Source organism: Parus major, chromosome 2 (genome assembly GCF_001522545.3).
Source record: "Parus major isolate Abel chromosome 2, Parus_major1.1, whole genome shotgun sequence".
Classification (NCBI taxonomy): domain Eukaryota; kingdom Metazoa; phylum Chordata; class Aves; order Passeriformes; family Paridae; genus Parus; species Parus major.
In genome coordinates this window covers 59,974,684-59,995,250 of record NC_031769.1, presented here as the reverse complement: position 1 = coordinate 59,995,250, position 20,567 = coordinate 59,974,684, and the positions used below count along the sequence as shown (strand labels likewise).

Below are 20,567 nucleotides of genomic sequence, written 5' to 3'. Positions count from 1 at the left end.
CCAATAGATGCCCAAGATGCAGCTAAGGCTGGTGCCACAAGGAGAACATACACATGAGGACAAAAAATGACTGGCCAAGATAAGGGCAAAGCTGCCACGAAACCAGACAGGGGTCACCTTGTCCCTGTTTCAGCAGGAGCAGGATGGAAAACTCAGCTGCTGTGTAAAACCCAGCAGACCTGAACACCTCCCCTCACAAGTGTGATTCCACCCACCCACTCCCCCATTATCACATTAGACATTAGTGATCAATAACGCCAGGCGGTGACACAAAGCAAATTGTTTATTCAGATCAATCTTTTAATCCCATCCTACCCTTTAAAATAAATTAGCAAATAAACTCTTCCATGAACTATGCTCCAAATCATAATGTGGGCACAGGACAAAAAACTCCCATCAGAGAAAAAAAAAATCACTTTTTTTGAACTTGTGTTGGTTTCACTGATTTGTTTCTTCTCAAAACATTAGGAATCTGCAAAATTTTAATCTGACACACAAGTAAAAATGCAGTGAACAGCAGATTCTATCCTCAATCACACATTAGTTAGATGTCGATAAACTAATACCAATACTTTAACAGGGGAACTGCTTCTAAATCCTGATAAAAACATTCCTGGAAAACATTTAAGAAAAAAGTTTCAGTTCCTTTTGATGTGGGGTACCAGTCTATTTTACTGGGTTAAGTGGATTTAAGGAAAGAAACAAAACAAAGCTAAACAAAAAACCCTGACACAGCATTTTGCAGCAGGTTATCTCAATGCACAACGAGTGCTTAGGAATCAAGCCTCGAAATGTCCCTGTAAGTCAAGGACTTTACAAGCCAGGAAACTTGGATCAACAGTTAAGTCATATGTCAAGATCACACAAGGACTCAGTCTTGACTCTTGTGGTGATCATATCACATCACAATATTTTGTAGAGAATGATTTATTATGACTGTGATAATTACTGCTCAGGTTTCCTATTAGTGTTATCTGCGGGAATGTAACCCCTCCATCAGATGGGATGTTTTTGAGTAGAACAGTCTGATCCACTACAAAGCTTTTTCAGATTTAACCCATAACTGCAAGTTTTAAAACACTAACCCTGCATGGCTCCTCACTCGAATTGATACCAAAAAGGAAGTGCTGCATCACTATGACTACAAAGTAAGGCTGATGTAGCAATGAGCACCAGCTTCATCATCAGAGAAGCACAGCTCTACAGACTGCAGGCTCTATGTCCCTTCTTTTACTCTAGATTTGAGTTTCCCCTTCTGCCTTTTGTTGTTCATTTACTTGGCTTTAAATTTTGGCTTAGCCAGTTATCAGTGCTCCCAGACACCGATTCCCAAGGGACTTGTCTTGCCCTCATCAACAGCAGGTGTCACATTGAAGGATGTGAAGTACCTTTGCTGCCCAGCTCAGGCTGCAGTCCCTGCCCCGGGGTTTGCTGGGGAAAGCCCCGCTCCCCTTCCCCCTGCTGGGGCACAATTCAGTGCCAGCACCTTGAGCAACCCCATGCCTGTAGTCTTCTACTTGCACCATCTCTCTCCCCAACCAAGAGATGAAAAGTTTCCCCTGACAGCTGCCTACAGCACCAGGCTATCAGGCAGCTGGTCTAACTCTTTACTAGCTGCTTTCTGTCCCTCTCTCTAATCATGAGATTATTTGTTGATTAATAGTTGTGTATTTCTGTAAAAGAGAAAAAAATGCCTCTCTGTGAAAAAGTTTAAATATATAAAAACACTTCATAAAAATATTTATTATAAAAATGAAATGCCCCATGAGCCTGTAAACGTTGCCTGTAGAATCTCCATTAACTGGAATAATTTGAAATACAGTCATTCAGGCTCTTCTCTGCCCTCTCCAGTATGATTTTAAGACAGCCAACAGAAATGCTACTTGTCTTGTACTTCAATCCTCCTGCAACCCGTTTTTCTTCTTATTTTTTTGTTTACAATATAACAGTTTGATTTCCCAATGCTGGCAGTTTTCTTTGGAGGCATCATTTGACTTTGCTTTTAATAGAGTTCATCGTGGCCTGATTCTGAGCCCTTCTTACAGAGTGGGTTTGAGGTCTGATTGGTAACAGGAGCAACACCAGGATGCTTAGAATGTGCATGTGAAAATACACAGACCTGGGAACAAAAGAGAAAGAATATTATATTTTTGTGGGAAATAACATGACTTCTGCAACCCAAATATGCAGAATCTAATGCCAAGGGATGAATGCCGAATGTATGAACTTGACCTAGAAAGCACAAAAATATACCCTTGAATTTCACACAGTCCTGGAATATGGTGTCTGCTGACATGGATGAAAATGCTGCTGTGGATGATAATGAAGCAAGAAAACCATCAGCAAACTCTAGAATCCAAAGTCTGACAGCTCGGATAAACCCATGTAATTCAACCCCAGACTTATTCAGCCCATCTCTCTTTCAATGTTAGAATACACAAGGCCAAGCTCTGAAGAAAAGTCGTTCATGCTTCAAAAAATTTTAAAAAGTGATAGAAAGAAAAAATTCAATCAAAGTGCTGAGATCTGAAATAAATCAAAACACTCAGCTTTTAACTGGGGAAGGTCAGGTAATGACGTTTACAGAAGGCCTGCATTTTTGAAGGTAACTGTTCAGAGATATCTGTGTTTGGTACGTTTCTAAACATCAAATATTTTTATTTCAAATAATTCAGTATACACAAGGTTGAAGAGAAATAAAAAATACTTAAACCAAATAAATGAGGCTCTTCCAGCTTGGGGAAGATGATGTTTGGGACCAGTATAAACACAGTAATGCACATTTCTGTGGTCTCATTTATGCTTTTTACTGTAGTTCTTAATATCTTTCTAAGGTGCTTAAGATCACTGCTTGTGGTGTGAAGTGCTCCAAAAATTCACGCCCTAGTCCAAAAGCATAACATTTCCTTCCGTATGAGTCTCTAAGTTTAAGTGTTAACTATGTTCAAAGTTAACCAGGGCAAAAGTCACCAGGGCAAAATTATTAAGAAATGAAGCTAAGAAAGATTTGGAGTAATTTTTACTCCATGGTAAGTTTTCTGTGTTGAAATCAAATGTTTCAAGAAACAGGAATAGAAAATGTCGAAATTCAACCTCCTGCAAACAGACTGCCGCTATTTTGACTACCAGTTTTGTGTATTCTACGTTGGAGGAGGGAATTGTCTTTCTTCTGAACCAAAAGCTGCTACTCCATATTGACAGTGAAACGAAAGAAGAGTAAAGCCATGTAGTCCCATCTGCCTTTTCTAATTATTTTCTCAATTTCTCTACTTCAATTTGGCTTCATTAGAGCACATTCAATGTGCTCTGCAACACCAGTGTTTTGTTATCTTTAAGGAATCTGGGGAAGTACTCACTTTGTAAGAAAAGAAGCATATTTTCATGATGAAAAGCATACTCATTTCAAGGAGCAAGGCTCTGCCAGGAGCCCTCCATATCTCCTGCTGAGTGATCACACCTCCTCTTATACGCATTCTGCAGCTGGAAGCCTGGTTTTTGCTCAGCACCTCCTTCCTGCTGCCAACTCGCATTATTCTTAACCTCTTCAGCCTTGGCTACTGCTAATGGTTGAGACCCAGCTGTTTTGAAAATGGAAACTGAGTATATGAAATGTCAGGCTAAGGACACAGAATGAGAAGAAGAACCAAAGTGCTCTGCCTTGGCACTGTTATAATCTCATTACGCTACAGGAGTGCAAAAGTTACCTCTTATACTTTAGCAAGCATCTGAGCTCCTTTCAAATTTGATGAAATGCTAACTGCCTTTCAGTGTGGTTTGGGTTATTTAACAAAAGTCTATGCCACCCTGGAGGATAAAGTCAAGGGGAGAGGACTTACTTGTAAAACTTAATGGTGGGCTCCACGGCCAGCATAACGAAGGGTGCGACAGTGTAGCACACAGCCAGCTGAGTGACCGCCCAGGTAACAATGTCGTAGGCTATCTTAAGAGGCACTGACGAGAGGAAGTAATGTCTGCAGTTGTTTCTTATCTGCAGGTCAGGGAGAAGTAAGCAGAAAATTATATAAATTCATTTCTTAGGCAAAGTCACACTGACACACAGCAGTGCATGACTCTCTGCTTGTCATCAGCATTAGTATCACAGGAAGGTTTATACAGCAGCTACAAAGCACTGGAAGCAGAAATACAGATGTGTATGGACCGGCATATTCAAGATCTCACAGTCAAGCAGTGGCAAAAAGAGAAATGGCCCCCCAGTTTACTCTGTCATAACCACAGGTGCAGACTCTCATTCCGTGTGTCTGGCACAATATTTTTTGTGAGGGAAGTTGTTCCTCCCCTCTGGTTTTCATTTCTTATGGTTATCAACAGTAAATAGAAGTTACTTCCAATGAACAAGAAAGTGCCATTCCTTAGAGGTTTTAAGTTAGTTTCACATCTGTGAAATCCTCATAAATGAGAGGTAAAGCACATGTTCAGCAACCTGCTCTAGCGATAGTGGCTAATAATGGTCATTAGGTTAATTCTCCTTTCATATTAACCTGGTTATTTATCCACAGTCAAACTCCAAAAGACAACAGTGGTGCTTCCCAGTCCTGCACAAGTGGCTGGTTCAGCCTGAAAGATCAGCAGTGATAAATTTAACAACAGTGAGACATGAGCCCTGTTCTGTCTTGGTGACTCTACACAAAATAAGGCCCATAAACACAGAGACCATTTTACTGCATCAATTGTATCCACACAAATTGTTCAAGTTTGGGCTAATGCTCAACCCATGGCAGCTTCTTGTGCAAGACTGGGCCCAGAGTTAAACCAGCATACAGGCAACATGACCCAGCAGAAGTCTGGAATCCAACATGACCTTGAATCCCAAGATAATTTGCACGGACATAGCTGGTGACACCCCTAACTGCACATGCTCAAGCAACATTTCCTCTGACAGCCAGGGACAGCAGTACATCACATCCAGAACTGGTGCTGGTTTTAACTGCTGGCTACTTTGCAATTAGTATCAATACACAACAGAGTTTCAGCCAACATCAAGCCTGCAAAGGCGTGAAAGAGGGCTCACAGCAGGGACAAGCTGCTTGACCATGTGAGGGTGCAGCTGGCAGCTGGATAGTGCCTAGCATGGGCCTTAGAAGAGAACAATGAAAGGTACATACTGCTCTGGCTGCGAGTGTGATAAGGATTCCAGTGAGAAATGTAAAATAATATCCAGGATAGATACCATGCCACAGGGCCGACAGGATAAATGTTAAAGCTGTAGGGTACCAGGGAGCTCTGTCATAGCAGACACTGAAAAAATGAAAACAAAACAGAAGAGGTTGAACAATGGCCACTGCACTTGAAATCCTTCTGTTTCTACGGTCTTACTCTGTTTTTTTAGCTGTCTTGTCTTGGTTCAGTCACAGACTAGGGCATGAGGCACTCTCTCTTCATTTAAATAGTGGTTTAGATGGAATGAGGAAGCATGCTTAATGCAAAATAGTTTCCAAAGAGCGTCTGTACAAATATTTCTGATGCTCAAAGCATCTGAATCAGTAATGGAATAAGAGCAGACAGGACTTTGCTCACCTTTACATCTCTGTCTGGAATCCTACATTACCCTTCCAAATTCTGATGACAGATCAAGAGCAAGTTGAAAGACAAAGAGATGTGACCCCACCCTTCACTCTAGTGAAGAGAGGTATTTTTAGGCACAGTTATCTGGCAGATGCTGGGAACAACAGGGAGTGCCGTAAACTATTGCAAAACAGGGGATTCCAGCTAACTTTAGCAGCAAAGAATCTTACTCCCCAGATGCAAGGATAACAGTTCAAGTAAACAACACTCAGTCTATTTGGCTATCTGAAGTTTAAATCAAACACTGTGCTCCACAGAAATGAGTCAAGATAATGCATTTCTTACCAGGAATCATTTGAATAATGAAAAATAGTAGACATTGACTTTTAAGATGTATAGATTTACCATCATTATAGTTACAATAACTACAATAAATCTGTGCCTGCATTTCAGGCACTGTGTCGACTGTATGCTGAGCTTTAATCACACCAGAAAGTGAAATGAGTAATGAGACACTGTCCAATCTACAAAATTTGGACTTATGCTAATATTTATGGTATGTGCATTAACAGTCACAGGTTAAAATCAGATCATCTCAGTGCCATAAGTCTTAAATATCCTAAACAAGGACTCCCTGGCAAGCATCTTAAGGTAACTCCAAACCAGACTTCACTGGGGCTTTGAAGATTTTGACCTTATTTCTTGCTAAATTTATGGATCCCAGTGACACAGCAAGACTCACCTCTGCATGGGAAATATAACATAGCAAAGCAAAACAGTACAGGAAAGATAATGGAGGGAAACAACAAGATGCTATTGCTTTTTATTATGGAAGAATTGAACAGTTCGTTTATTACTTTGCTGCTCATATATAAAATAGGAGCATTTTACACTTGCAGCAATAAAACTTTACAGCACCAAATACCCTTGTGTTGCACCAACTAATACAGGCACAGGAAACAAAGGAAGAACAAGAGGCTATACATTTATGAGAACCAACAGTCAGCGTTTTTCCAGGCTGTGGAGAGCTTTTGGACCTCACAAGCAAGTAACTGCTTCATTACTCTTACCGCTTCAGCCAGGCAGCTGTCTGAATGTTCCAGTTCTCAATGTACATTTTAAAACTTGTTGCAGTCTAAGAAAGAAGTTCACATGGAATGTTAGCAATGAGGCCTGTAAAATATTACTTGCAATTTAAATTAGTGAGAAGGTACATGGAAAATATTAAATCTAGCAGCTAACTTTTATTAAGACTGTGCCACAATCCATCATTATACTAATATGACTTGGGAGGGACATTAGGCTGATAGCTCACTGCTAACACTTGGCACTTGCTCTAAAATCTCACTTTGTTTCATATAATTAAATACAGTGTTTGATTACTTTTCAAATAATGGGAAATCTGAGAAGCTTTCTTGTTTTATATGCCTGGCCTTCCTTTCAGCTCATAAACAGCTTTATTTCTGGAAGAGATATCTTGCCACCCATTATGCAATCTGGACTTCCCTACAGTACTACTAAAACAAAGTGTTATCAAATAAATAAATAAATGAATGAAATTTTTTATTATTATTATTACTGTTTGAAGAATGAAGGGGGAAGATTGAAAAACACAGGCAAAAAAATTAGGATTAAATTTAGAAGCCAATTCTCAGCCCACTGCTAGGCTTAAGAAACCAGAGTAACTCCAGTATCCTGAGAGAACCACACATATCTCCTCCTCTGAGCTCCCCCAGCTTTAGGGGGCTGGTGGACTCTGCTGTTCAGCATCAGTTTCCCTACTGCTGATCAACTTCACCTCCCAACTCCACCTTGGTCCCTCACCTGCTGGCAGAAACCTCCAAGGACACCCTGGCCCAGTGGGTACATGATTCAGTGACACCGCAATATTTTGTCATATCAGCCAAAGGCAAGGGCACACTGAAAAAATGCATTAGGGCAAAGGCTTCCAAGGGGAATGTGCAGATATCTTTGCACTTCCACGCAGAATCCTTAAAGCTAGCATTTCACCCTCTGCTTTTAAAGAGTTAAAACGATTAGCAATTCCCAGTGCAGCACTGCTACATTTTAATTGCATTACTTCACCAAGAGAAGCCAAGAAAAACACAGTTTCTCTTCCAACTAATATTGTCGCTCTCTTTTGGCCTCCTTTAAGTTCCCCTGTTACATTACCAAGAGAGGAAGTAGTTGCTGGCTGTCAAAACAAGCACGCTGCCAAGGCTTTCAAATCCCCCACGTGCGCTTAGCCCCATCATGTTTTAAGGCCCACACAACTCCTTCCATGTCCTTATCTTTTCTACAGATCAGATAGTCACATTTAGCACTCAAGTTCTCAACTCTGAGGTAATTTTACACATGCATGTGGCTATACCTGCTGAATATATAGACTGTATCTGTAAACACTGTACAATCACACTTAAACTTCAACTCCCAGCATTGCTGCTGGCACATAAAGTGATGGTTCAAGGCTTACCTAATGCCATGGCCTCTATAATCTCTCTTTTTTTCATTGCACACATGATCAAATCTGACAGCACCCTATTTAATGCACTTGGAAACAATTTCTGATCTCTGTTGCCCATGTGACCAGCAAAGGAAGTAAGTTTTGAGAGGCCATCAGTTCAGTGAGTAGAGAGGAGCAAAGGCTCCTGTTTCCTTCATTTGGTTTGACTGAAGAGTACTGGCTGCCTTTTACTTTCCTCCTTCAAACAGAACTAGCCTCAGCCCACCAAAGTAAGAATTATGTCCTGCCCCAAAACCAAATCAGATGTAGAGTCAAGATCTCAGAGTGGTATCTAAGGAGCTGCTTCCATCAGGAAGTGTAAAGCATTTCTACGCTGTGTGTCCTGTACTCATCAAAGAGTACACTGAGGATTAATCATGGTTAAAAAGGTTAAAGAGAAAGAATGTTGAAAAACAGGGGATGTACATCGATACTTCCAATTTTGGTATCTTCAATGAAGAATTACAGGAGCTCTTTCATTTTTGAGAAGAGCTATTACAGCACATTCACTTAGTCACAGATTGTTCAGCAATAAAGCAGTCAACTCATTTTTATCTATGATTACTTTTAAAATCACAACTAGAGAATTACAGAGGAAGGCTCCTCCTATTTCTAAAGAAGAAGCCTTTAGAAAGCAGTTGCAGACACATAAATATTTCCATATCTCACTGGCACTCACAAAATATTCTTCAGGGCAAACAAATTATATTGGCCATCTTTTGGAGACACAAACATGAATAGTTTTCAAAAGGCTAATGGATCTCAAAAGTATGCAGCAGTCACAAGGAAGGAGTGACAGATGTTTTGAGGAACACTGTGGCTCGCTGCATGGTGTTCTAGATCAGCACCCAATCATCTAAGCTCTGTGTGCCCCTGTCAGCTCCCACTAAGGTTGCTTGGATTGTACCTGTTATGTCTCCTACCCTTGCTTTTCTCCATGTAGCAAAGGCAGTTCAGCCCTTGCATGTGTCTGTGCCACTCGTGGCAGCCTCTTTCACTACCACTACTCTTCTCAACTGGGCTACAAAAGTGAAAGATTGTTAGAAGTAAATAAGCAGAACACATCACAGATGGTGAAGAATCATAGCTGTGAACAATTTACTGACCCACTGAGCTCAGCCACAATCTACAGTAACTGACTGCTCATTTATAATATCTGATATAATTATTTATTAGCCCTCACTAAACTATTTAGAAATACAACCTGAATACTGAGCATGAGGAAGCCTGTGAGACAGATGCATTTTATCTGTCCAACAGATAAAATACAAAACCTCTTCATGCTAAAGAGGAGCAGCCTGGAAGCATAGATTTACTTTCCTTTCAGTAAAGCCTTTACCCATTATCATGCTCATTTCTGTATAATTATGCCAATGCAGCCACTCCTTTATCTCACCTCAATGTTCCAGATATTCAAATTGGACAACAGGTCCCAGCGGAAAGTGCCTCTCTCATCAACTCCACTGAATCCATAACCAGCTGCATTGTTGACTGCATCTGCTGCAATGTCAAAGCAAAACAGGTCAAAATCAGACTGCTGGAAGAGACATGTTTGCTTACAAGTCAGTATGGCACCAAACAAACATTCAAGCTAGCTCTGTAAGATTTAGCAACACCTCTTTCTCGGAGAAGCTCCTTTTTTGCAAAGGGGCATTACTATAAGGCTACACAAGAGTCATTTTCTCAAGAGGAAAGACTAGCTACTCCTGTGCAGAAGAAATAAAATAATAAAATAACAGTGAACATAAATCACTTTTACTACTCTTTGGCCCTTATTATTCATCTGAGACAGATATTGCCATAAAATGAATGAGCATTTTTCTCAAAAGGGCACCTGAATGTCACAGCATTTTCCAGAATTCAAAAAACACTTAATATCTCAAAGACATGCTTGTTATTTCTCTTAAGAGTTCCAGCATGGCTATGTTAATTAAGACTGTCATTCAGAATTCTGCAGACAAAGCCTTTTGCTAATCCTGTTGCTGAGTGTCTCACTAAAGTGCCTCAAGATTTCTGCGAACCCAATATTGAGCAACATCAGTTACACACTTAGCTACTTAAAGCAAGTAAAAGCTTGGATAACAGTAGGCATTACACACTGATGAACTCTTGTCAACTACCTTCCCCCTCTGAGTGCCTGGGAGTCACCTCATCACTGGGTCTCCAGACTCTGATTTCAATGTGCCCTTGCTAGAAATACCTACTTGGAGTACTAAGAAAGCAGAAGGGAGAATTCATTATTGTCTCTTGCTCACTAGTTGCAGCCAACACTGAGGATCATTGGAAGAAAAAGGGAAGCACAAATACAGGTAAGCCTTTTCCTTCTGGGTCATTTACAAAACACAAGCCTGGTTATTCTTTAAAAAGGTCAGCATTTCTTCCCCAAGAGTGAAAACTGATTTTACTTTGTAAATGCTGTGAGTACAGGCACAAGCTCATGGAGAAGCCCTAGTGCACAATACTAGGGAGGGAACCTAATTATAAGCAACAAGACAAAAATAAATAAGTAAATAAATAAATAAACAAGCAATCTAATCTGAAACTTTCTGTTTTGTTTTCCACTTTCCTTAATGGGATAGATTTTGTTGATGGAAAGAAACCTCTCCATGTTTTTCATTTTCTCCCTGTTTAAAAAACCCTAAAACAATAAACACCAACCCTGCCTGAAGTTGGCCCACAGGTTCCTGACCAATCTCAGAGACTGGAGCTGCACATAATCATCCCCCAGAGCACTGGACTCCTGGATTTGCTCCTCCTTGCTCCAAGGGTAGTGGGACCAAATAATGAGTGTTTCCTTGCCAAAACCAAGAAACCAGCAATCATGGGATGAGCAATAATTACACAGCAGACTCCTTGGCCTTTTGCTTCCCATGCCGCTGTCTGCAGAGCAAGGTGTGAAGCACGGAAAGATCTCAACTGTGCACCCTCCAGCTGCTCACAAAACCCGAATCTCCACAAGCTCTGCAGAGGTGTGCCTGCTCCCTGCAGGCTTGAGCAGCTCGGGCTGTGTATGCCTTTCACAGCTCCTTGGATGGAGGCACTCAGGGACTCAAAGTGGTTTCACTGACAGCTCAGAATTAGGTTTGCAGTCGTGCACTCAGCACAGATAAAGCGAGAAGCAGGATTTTCTTTCCATGGATCTGGAGGAAACCGGCGGCGCAGCTCCCACACAATAGCGTGCCTGTCCTGTGCTGAGGACAGGAAGCATTTATTGCCCATTCCAGCAGGCACTTTTGTAATGCCCTGGGCCATGCCACCAGGAGCAGAACTGGGGAAGGATAAAAAAAGGATAAAGTGCCTGCTGTTCTGCTGCCTAGATTTGGGATGTGAATAGAGGAGGCCTCACCCTCCACTATGCAAGGCATACTTTTCTGAGAACTGCCTCATTTTTAAGACATTTCTAAAGCCTCTGCAGCTTGATCTTGTCACAAATGTAAATTCAGTTTATCTCTTTAATAATAGACTTCCAGTTAACTATAATGCCAGAAAAAAAAATGGAGGCAACAATTTAACATTGGATTCCACAAAAGTAAGTTTGTGAGCAAGCCATTCTTTATCTCAAAGCCTTTCCAATCCCACACATGCCAGTCCTGGCTGCCTTCCCTGAATCTGGCAGTTTTATTCCCAGCAGTTTAATCACAGCCTCGCAATCAATCTCCTTGGCTATTTCCATCCTATCTCAGTGACGCCCTGCTCAGCTTCAAGGTACGTGCATTGCTTGCTGGACTTCCAGGATGTCCCCTACACACACAGTGTCTTGCAATACCAGCAAAAAAATCTGGGATATTTTCAGCCTGACCTAAAGGACTTGGCTCCTCACACATAGATGGTGAAACATGACTTGTAGAAGAAGAAGATAAAATGCAAAATTATTATTTTGACCACCAGTCTAGCTGGCTCCTAAAAAACTTGCTTCCCTCTTTAGTGAACCCTCTTACTTCTCCTCTCCCTTTTTCTTGCAGAGATTTCAGTCCTTCCCAACACTTCCTTTGCTCCCCACGGTTCTCCAGTCTCTCCTCTGGATTGCTTAAAGCCAAGGTGTATACAGGACCCCACAGTGCTTTAGAGGCAAGGCGCAGCACCAACCCCCCAACAAGCACTGGGTCCACTGCATAAAGGAACACATCTCCCACATGAACTAGAGGTCTAGGGACAATTTCATTTCCCCCCATCCCAGGTTTCAGACCTCCTCCCCCGTTTAAGAAATTATTTGCTACACACAAAGGTATATAATGTAGCCAGACTTACCCAACGTCCATGCAAAATAATACTTTGGTTTTGCTGCCTGTGTTACAACATACAGGTAACCAAGTCTTGACAAGAAGGGAGTTTTATCAAGAAATTCGTTATCAATAATATATGCCATAGGAAAGTTCTTGGTAAGAGTCAAGAATAAAATGAGAGATACTAGTGTGATACACAGCTTGTACATCACTGCTCCCTAAAAAGCACAAACAATGAAAAACATTCATTAGAAACATTTGCTTAAGGGGAAGAACAAGGCAGTGCTCAAGACATACAAAAACAATGGGCTTCAAGAGCCATTAAAGTTGGTAGCAACCAAGTTGATACTAATTAATTTAGAAGAGGTGACCAAGAAAAGGCCAGAGTCACAGCTAGTTTAAATTTGTTTACTGAGTCTAGTTTAATTTGGTTTACTGAACTACCTATGGCTAGGTAGAACAATGACAAGTCAAAATCAGTGATGAACTTCATGACAGACTCCACATCAGCATGCAGAAATTCTAAAACGGGAAAGCAAGCAAATATACCAAGCCCTACAGTGGAAATCAGAAGTCTTCTCTAAATGCCCTGTCCTCTCCTGGAACTAAAGACTGGGTCCTCCTGGAAGCCAAAAGCACTGATGTTCAGTGAAAGAGTAGGTCTTACTACCCAGCTACCACCCAGAAGTGTTGCTAAAAATGACTTGTCCAAAAAGCATCGTGTTGTTACAGCACACTTGTGCCCACGATATAGGGTATGTGCTCTGCCACAGTGTTTTCTATTCCAGCTCCCTAGCTTCCTACACACCATTATTGGCAATCACGGCAGTAGTTCAAAGATTGTTTGCAAATACACACCATGAGCAAACTCTTCTTGATCCAGTTGTAATTAAAAAGTAATCTGACACTTGGATACCATGTGAAAATTGACTCGTGCTCTCAAAAGGCTAATAAAAATGCAATAGACTATTGAAACGACCATGTATTTTTTGACCCTTTCTATTTTTGATCTCTTTTTATATGTTCTCCAAATTCTGGAATAAAGTAATGAGAAATTGTTTTTTATGCAGATTTTAATACTTTCTCCTGACGTGCATCCTCCACAATATAGGCATTATTCTGACCTCAGTCAGACTAATGCAAATCAGACATAACAACACTAGAGACAGTAGAAAGATAACTGTGTGCAAAAGGAATCATTATACAAAATAATGTGCTCAGCTTCAGAGGAGACATTCTGCACACATTCACAAAGCTACACGTTCAATGTCACCTTAAGATAAGAGATATAAATCTGGACCTCATGTTACACTATCCTGCTTTACAAAAAGGCTGTTTTATAAGAAGGTTTTAAGTAATATTAGAAAAATATAAAACAAAATTAGCGTTTAAACAATGTGAAAAAATTACCTCTTGAGTCATCTTAAAGTGTGTGAGATACTCTTGCAAATCACCTGGACAGGCTACAGTTTCTGACTAGCCCTGATTCATGTACTTCTAACATCTCCTGCACTATGGAGGAGATTTGACTATTTTGGTTTTTTCTGACATTTCCTCTTCTGTCTGGAGCTGAACTGCATCTTGTCATTGTCAGAACCTGCAGCCCATTCCCATTGCTGCACAAAGAACACCCATTAACAATGAACACATTCTGCATGCCAAACCCATTTGGCAAATTCACTATCCCCTTCACCCCTGACCTTGTGATAAAAACAACAGCCACTCACAGAAAAAACTCACTGTAACCTTTACTGGCAAGATAACTCAAAACTGGTTTTTCTTCTTAGCTTTTAATTATGAGAATCATGTACAAAGCTGTACTTTCCTAACCCCTGCAATCAATCTTTGTCATTTTAAAACTTACAGTTGGAGAAGGATCAGGAAGTCTGTCATAACCCTTCTGCTTCCAGTTCACTTCTAACAGTTTCATGTGCACATGCCTCCCTTCAATGAAGGCGATATAATCCTTGTAATTGCTGCAAGGCCCTGCTATGATGCTCATAAAATTGAGGAGATAACTTAAATACTCCAGTAAAGAAGGTCTTGACCTGTGAAAAGTCAGCCACACACAACAGAACAGACAAAAAAAAAAAAAAAACAAAAACAAAACACAGTAAAACACAGCAAAGGCTTTCACCAATTTTTTTTGTTGCACTGTCTACCTCAGTCCTCACCTCTCTCCTACCTCTTTCCCCTCAGCTGAAAGCTCTCTAGATCTGTTCTGGGAAGATGAAACACAGCCTGTTATATTCTGATGATGTCTGGTAGATGGCAGTCAGAGCAAAGGTAACACGGAAATGCTTAAACTACAGGTGAACTAATGCTAACGATTTGAAAAGCTGTAATCTTGGGAACTTCTTAGCTAAAAACAGTAATAAATTTGTCCATTTTGGGCAGGTCAGCAGTACCAGGAATGAGAAGCTGGTAATTGGTTTTGGACGTCTGTCCAGGATGTCAGGGACTATACTGCCTTGTTATACAAACCACAGGGCAGAGAGTCTCTAAAACTAGGGCTCTAAGTCCTGGGAGGAGCTCTCACTCACCCTTCAGTCCAGCCTTTCAAAAAATGGGAATGTCACATGAGACATACAGGAAGAGAATGAAAAAACACTCCTTCCTACTGTTCACAAAAAGGAAGCAATTCCCTGTATTGCATCATGAACACGAAAAGGAACTAAGGCAGGGAAAATGAATTGAAATATGGCTGAAGATGAAAGTCAAAGAAAGTGTCTCATATTAATTTTTTTTCCATTTTGCAAGTGCATATCCCACCAGTTCCTTCTGGGGTTGTACATTTCATGTAAAATTAAGAAGATCCACTGTCCTTGCTACAAATCAGTAGGATGGAAAAAGAAAGATGCAAAGGCCTCTCAGCAGTAGTGTAATTTATAAATTGTGAGGCTCGAGGTTTTTATGTGGCAAAAAAGGCCAACATCCAAATTGTGCCCTGTGTCTGTACTGTATTAGAGTGAGTGCTCTCCACAAATGTCCTAATTGTCACCATTCAAGTAAACATGGAGCCCTCCAATGAGAACACAAACTTGGGCACAGTGCTTGAGGGCTCTTCTGCCCAAGACACGGATGGACATGCATAACCAAAACACACTTAAAATTCTTTAAGACTAAAACAAATTTCTAGCAGAAAAACTAAGCAACAGTTAAACATTTTCTGTTGCCTACTTCTATTCTGAAGTGGAATTAGTTTGAATAAACAATTAGATTAGCAAGGATTTTCTGCATTCACCCTACTGATTATTGTAGATGTTACTGCCTGAATGGTATGTTCTCTGGTGAAAGCATTTCACAGAGAGATGCAGCAAACAATTTGGAGTAAGGGTCATCTTTCTGTCCTGCAAAATCTGTCCATGGTGCAGGCTTCCTAGCTCTACAGTAAGATTAAAAATAAAGTCATTAGTTTCAACTTGAATTCTGCACATGGTTGGGTGGGGAGACATGAGCAGTGCACGAAAGAATGTACAGAGGATGACTGAGAAACAAAAACAGACCAAGAACAGGAGGGAAGACAAAAGGCTGTATTACCAAAGGGGATTTAAAACTCCTCAGTTATGACTTGTCTGCCACTGACACTTAAGCTATTGGCATCTTCTTTTCTATTATGAACTCATCAACTGTATAAGAAAAAAAACCCCAAGCCTGTTTGGTGAGAATATGACTAGAATTAAGGGCCAAGTTCAGTTAAAAATCATGCTGTGAGCTTTAAAAACAGACACTGTGGGGTCACAGCAAAGTTATACAAGGCTAAAGAAAGTTCCTCCCTTATTTTCTGAAGCTCATAGGCAGATTTTCTGATGGCTGAACCTTCTACCTTGGAAATGAAGGAAATAATTTCCTTAGACTTAAACAAACATATCATGGTGAAAAAATAGTGATGGTAAGAGTAAGAGTAATTCTGGAACAATAATTCTTCATTAAAAAAAACCCCAACAAATTCATCTCCATGTTGCACTTGTATTGAGAGACAAACTAGGAAAAAAAAGGGAGCTCAAGGAAGTGCTCTCTCTATATGAAAAATGAGAATATGAAGAGCTAGGAGTATTAACATTATGGCGGGAGACCAAAAGAAATAAAGTCCAGCATTCAAAAATTGTGGAGAAGAAAAGCAACACTTGAAGTGTCAGACTAAAATCAAAATGGATTTTTACTATGCAGGGAATTGTTGACAGGTGAGGAGTATTTACTTGGAAAAACAACACATGGCAGATCAGATGAAGATAACAGCCAACAAGTCTGTATAGTATAGTCTTAGCCTGAATTTAAAAGAGTTAATTCAGCAAAGACTTCTTCTCTTACATGTGGAGTACTTATTTAAGTCAATGAGATATTGCCAGGTACTTCAGTGCTTTACTGACCAATACAGTGTAAAGGCAGAAGTCCTGTGCTGAAGAAATAAAGAATTTAATGGAGAAGGTATGTTTCTGTAAGGAGGGCAATGACAGCAGTATTACAGAAACAAAACTGCTCAAGCAAATAGAAGAAGCATGTAGGATTTTTGGCATCTCATGGACTGGAAAGCAGCAGGAAATATTTTCATGGCTGTGCCACTATGCTGTTCCTGACATTGCAATGAAAAAAAAAACCTAAAAAAACAACAAATAACAAACAACTTAAACACTCAACTTCTTTGGAAAAGATTAGACACACATCACTAAGAGAATAACATCCTTACTTTACAGCAAGCCGATTTTGCTCAGCAGTGAGTTCCTCAGCTTGTCGCCCTATTCCTGGAAAGAAAAATCACATTAGATCTTTCCAAAATACAAACAGTAAAAGATATTCCCAAAACGTTATGCTTGCACCCCACAAATAAATTTCTAAAGCCATAATTTCAACATCTCTTTGTCACAGGTAGTTTTAATACATCTCAATGCCTAATTTCTATGTCAAGTTCTACTCTACCTCTTTACCCAGTTCCTTACCTCATTCCCCCTTTCTCACCCTGGCTACACTGTCAGGAAGAGCAGCCATAGCATTCCCACAAACACAATGGAAGTGCCAATGCCACCAACTGTTGGCGACCCCCAACAGCCTCTACAAACTGTCCTGGGCTGGAAAAACCTCTGCTGCCTGAAGCTGCTAGCTCATTTAAGCACAAGCCTCCCGCTGGCTCTTTGGTGAGAAATGGAGCATTTCACAGCAGGAGGAGTGGGCAGGGGAAGGGAAACAGGCGCTCAGGGAACAGAAGCTCCACTGGTGTGAACAAGCAGCCCAGCTGCCTGCTGCTGGAGCAAGCCTAAACACACACATCAGTAATAATCTGGAATTGTACAAGGTCCAGACTGGAAGGGTAACCTCCTGTTGAGTGCACAAGACCTTTGGGGCCAGAGGTAGCGCACAGACTCAATGTCCCAGGGAAACGATGGAAAAATCTTGTGTCGCAGCCAGTGGTAAACAAATGCTGCTTACAGTGTATGCCTCAAAACCTTCACCCTAAAGCTTTAGCTGCACATACTGCAGGCAATCCCAGTGGCTTCAGCAGGACTACACGGGATGAGTCACAGCACTCCATGTGGAGCATGTGCACAGCCCCAAAAGATCAGGGGCTTGGCTCCAATTGACATTACTGTTCTAAACATACTGGCCTTAATTACCAATACACTCACAGGACCCACATCCTAAAACGACTGCTGATAAACTGCTCATTTCCATTCCCTCTCCACTGTTTCAGTTTGTAAATACTGGGAGGACCTGTATTTCAGAGAAACAATTAGCACTTAATTACTTAAAGGACTGGGTATTTTGTTCATCTGTTTCTATTTACAGACAGCTGTGTTAAATTTTTACAAATAGAAATTTGTCGCGTTAAATTTTTACAAATAGAAATTTGCCACTGATGCTTGAGCTGCAAGCTGCCCTCATTTGATCAACTGCTCCATATATGGATGTTTGCAATGTAATGAGCCTTTTCCACCGTCATTAATCTGTAGGATTTCTGGTCTGTTTAAAACGCTCCTGCCTCTGCTGTTGTCTTTTTTTTTTCTGTCTGTTCATTTACCTTCTACATCCTAGGTGTGCTCCTCAGCTGCACGCTGCTTTGGAATTGCAGCAATACCTGAGCTGACTCAACTCACAGAAGCAGAGAAGCCTCAGCAACAGGAATGCCAACAGCATGGTCAATTAGCCAAGCTTCCAGCTGTAGCTATTATAGCCAGCTAAAAGCATTAGATTATCTTGTGCAAACATGGCTTGCAAACAATGCCAAACCACCGTGTGACCATCACCTAAATCCTTGCTCACAACAGCTCTGTAGCAAGGCACTTATTCAGTCACCCACAGCTTGTGAGGCAGTGGGCCTCAGACCATCAGAAATTCGCACTGCAACATCAGTAGGCTAGAGCAATAATGCTGCTAATGACAACTGACATTTTTAGCCTTTGCACTGTACTGGACACAGGCGTTTTACTGGGAAATAATAGTGCTCTTTGTCACAGCACAGCACAAGACTGAAGACAATGTTATTTTGCTTGCAACTGTGCTTCTCTCTGCACTGGGGAAAAGCTACTGAATTCTATCTCTCCCAGCTCATGGAGTGTATTACCACTGAATACATCACTGCTGGCATATTTTTTTGCTAAATTAACATTAATGACTGAACCTATGTATCAAACACAACTCTTGACTTCTGAGAATCAGGAGCAGCTTCGGCAAGTTTAATGGAGATGCACTGTAGCATCTAGACAGGAGATACTGCTATGAAATACTGGTATCTAAAATCCAAATTTGCCCCAAGGAAGTAGAATACCCAAAGGAGAAAAAGTTGTCTCTGATATTGCAAAGACAGTTTGATCCTAAAAACTGATCAAAACTTTAAGTTTCTCATTTTCCTCCAGAAAGCGTTTTTCTTCTTCATTTGGAACAACTCACTGAACTACATTCATTCACTCCATAAATCAGCCACAGAATGCACTGGAATAAAAAGGCTGTCTTCAGGATATGGGAAGGGATTCCTTTTCTTACCATCATGTAGCTGGCATGCAAGTGTTGTGATCTTCTGTGTAATTATCATCAGAGGACTACAACAAAGACAGAAACAACAGTTACACGTCTTGTAATACAAATTATTCCCAACTTTCTCACTGAATGCCTTTATGCCTTTAAAAGGCATAGCTGTATTAGCAACAAGTGGAAAACATCCAATTAAAGCTGAAGGAGGAGCTCAGGCATAAGACAATTGGGCTCAAAACAACCCCACAGTAACTTGCACTGGAATTTTTAATTGCTAAGTGCACACAAAGCCTTATTTTATGTCTCCCTATCGTGCAGCAGTGCAAATTGTAGTTCAGAAGAAATCACACCATCAGGACATACCAGCTTGTGCAGCCCACTGGGCTTCCTTTCAGGCAAAGACCAAATTGAAGCCCCATACAATACAACACTAGAATACAGCAGGGCTGCTGTAACCCAACTCTGGCTCTTCTTACTGTTACACTCCTATTGTCTGTCTCCTCAGTGCCCTAAAAAAATGTTGACTCTGCAGATACAGATGCTTATTTCCCCACATGAATAGCTCTATCAATTAGGACTGTGTGCAAATACCAGAAGAGCTGTCAGCACAGCAGTTTCCCACTTGCTTCTTGGCCACGCATCTGTGTTGTGAACAGCCTGTACAAGATACACCATTCAGCTGGGAGTGTATGGGCATCTGGGATCTGGAGCCCCTGGAAACAGGAGCTGGTTGTACCTGAGCCAGGCTTGCAGCCACCCAGCAGCTTTGGTGCCAGCTAAGCATGCAGCATAGGAATAGCCACTGTTCCCAGTAGGGTCACTCATATTTCCCGTACCCAGAGCTTCCTGGCACCGAAGGCAAATGTGAGCTGATGCAACTAAGGAATGGGGGAAAAAGACTAAACTCAGGTTGGTGCCATCAAGAGCTGGTTCCCACAAGGATAAAGGGCACAGCCAAGAGCATTTAGAGGAAGATAAAAGGAAAGATGGGAGGAAAACCATGGGGACAGCTGACCACTTCCTCCATCAGCTGTGGTGCCCTAAACACAAAACCTATTGCTGAACATCTGCAAACTGGAAGGACCCATGGCAGGCAAAAAGCAAGGGATGAGCACCTGCTCACACTGCTTCTCCCTATCTCTCTGCCACTGGGGACACTGGCACAGCGTGCCCAGATGTCTCACAACCACAGTAGCCATGAGATGGGAATGAGTGATGAGGATACACCACTATTTTAAAAGCCTTAGTTGTGATGACTGTGTGTAAAACCAGTTCCAGAAAAGAGATCTGTCTTTGCTGAGGATTAATACAATGGGTTGTTTCTCCATTTGAGAATAAATTAACAACATTAACCA

The 20,567-nt window shown here is 41.1% G+C and overlaps 1 protein-coding gene across 2 annotated transcripts in view; it reads right to left on the bottom strand.

Moving 5' to 3' along the window:
- Positions 1–264: 264 nt before the first annotated feature.
- The window catches only part of MBOAT1 (membrane bound O-acyltransferase domain containing 1), a 56,334-nt gene continuing 36,031 nt past the window's right edge, over positions 265–20,567 (bottom strand). For both annotated transcript variants that reach the window (XM_015619970.3, XM_015619971.2), the window contains 9 exons: positions 19,225–19,280; positions 16,937–16,991; positions 14,114–14,297; positions 12,275–12,467; positions 9,423–9,526; positions 6,594–6,658; positions 5,124–5,256; positions 3,837–3,988; positions 265–2,119 (listed from right to left, as the gene is read on the bottom strand). In XM_015619970.3, coding sequence (XP_015475456.1) covers positions 1,987–2,119; positions 3,837–3,988; positions 5,124–5,256; positions 6,594–6,658; positions 9,423–9,526; positions 12,275–12,467; positions 14,114–14,297; positions 16,937–16,991; positions 19,225–19,280 — 1,075 coding nt within the window. In that variant the 3' untranslated portion in view covers positions 265–1,986. The remainder of the gene's footprint in view (positions 2,120–3,836; positions 3,989–5,123; positions 5,257–6,593; positions 6,659–9,422; positions 9,527–12,274; positions 12,468–14,113; positions 14,298–16,936; positions 16,992–19,224; positions 19,281–20,567) is intronic.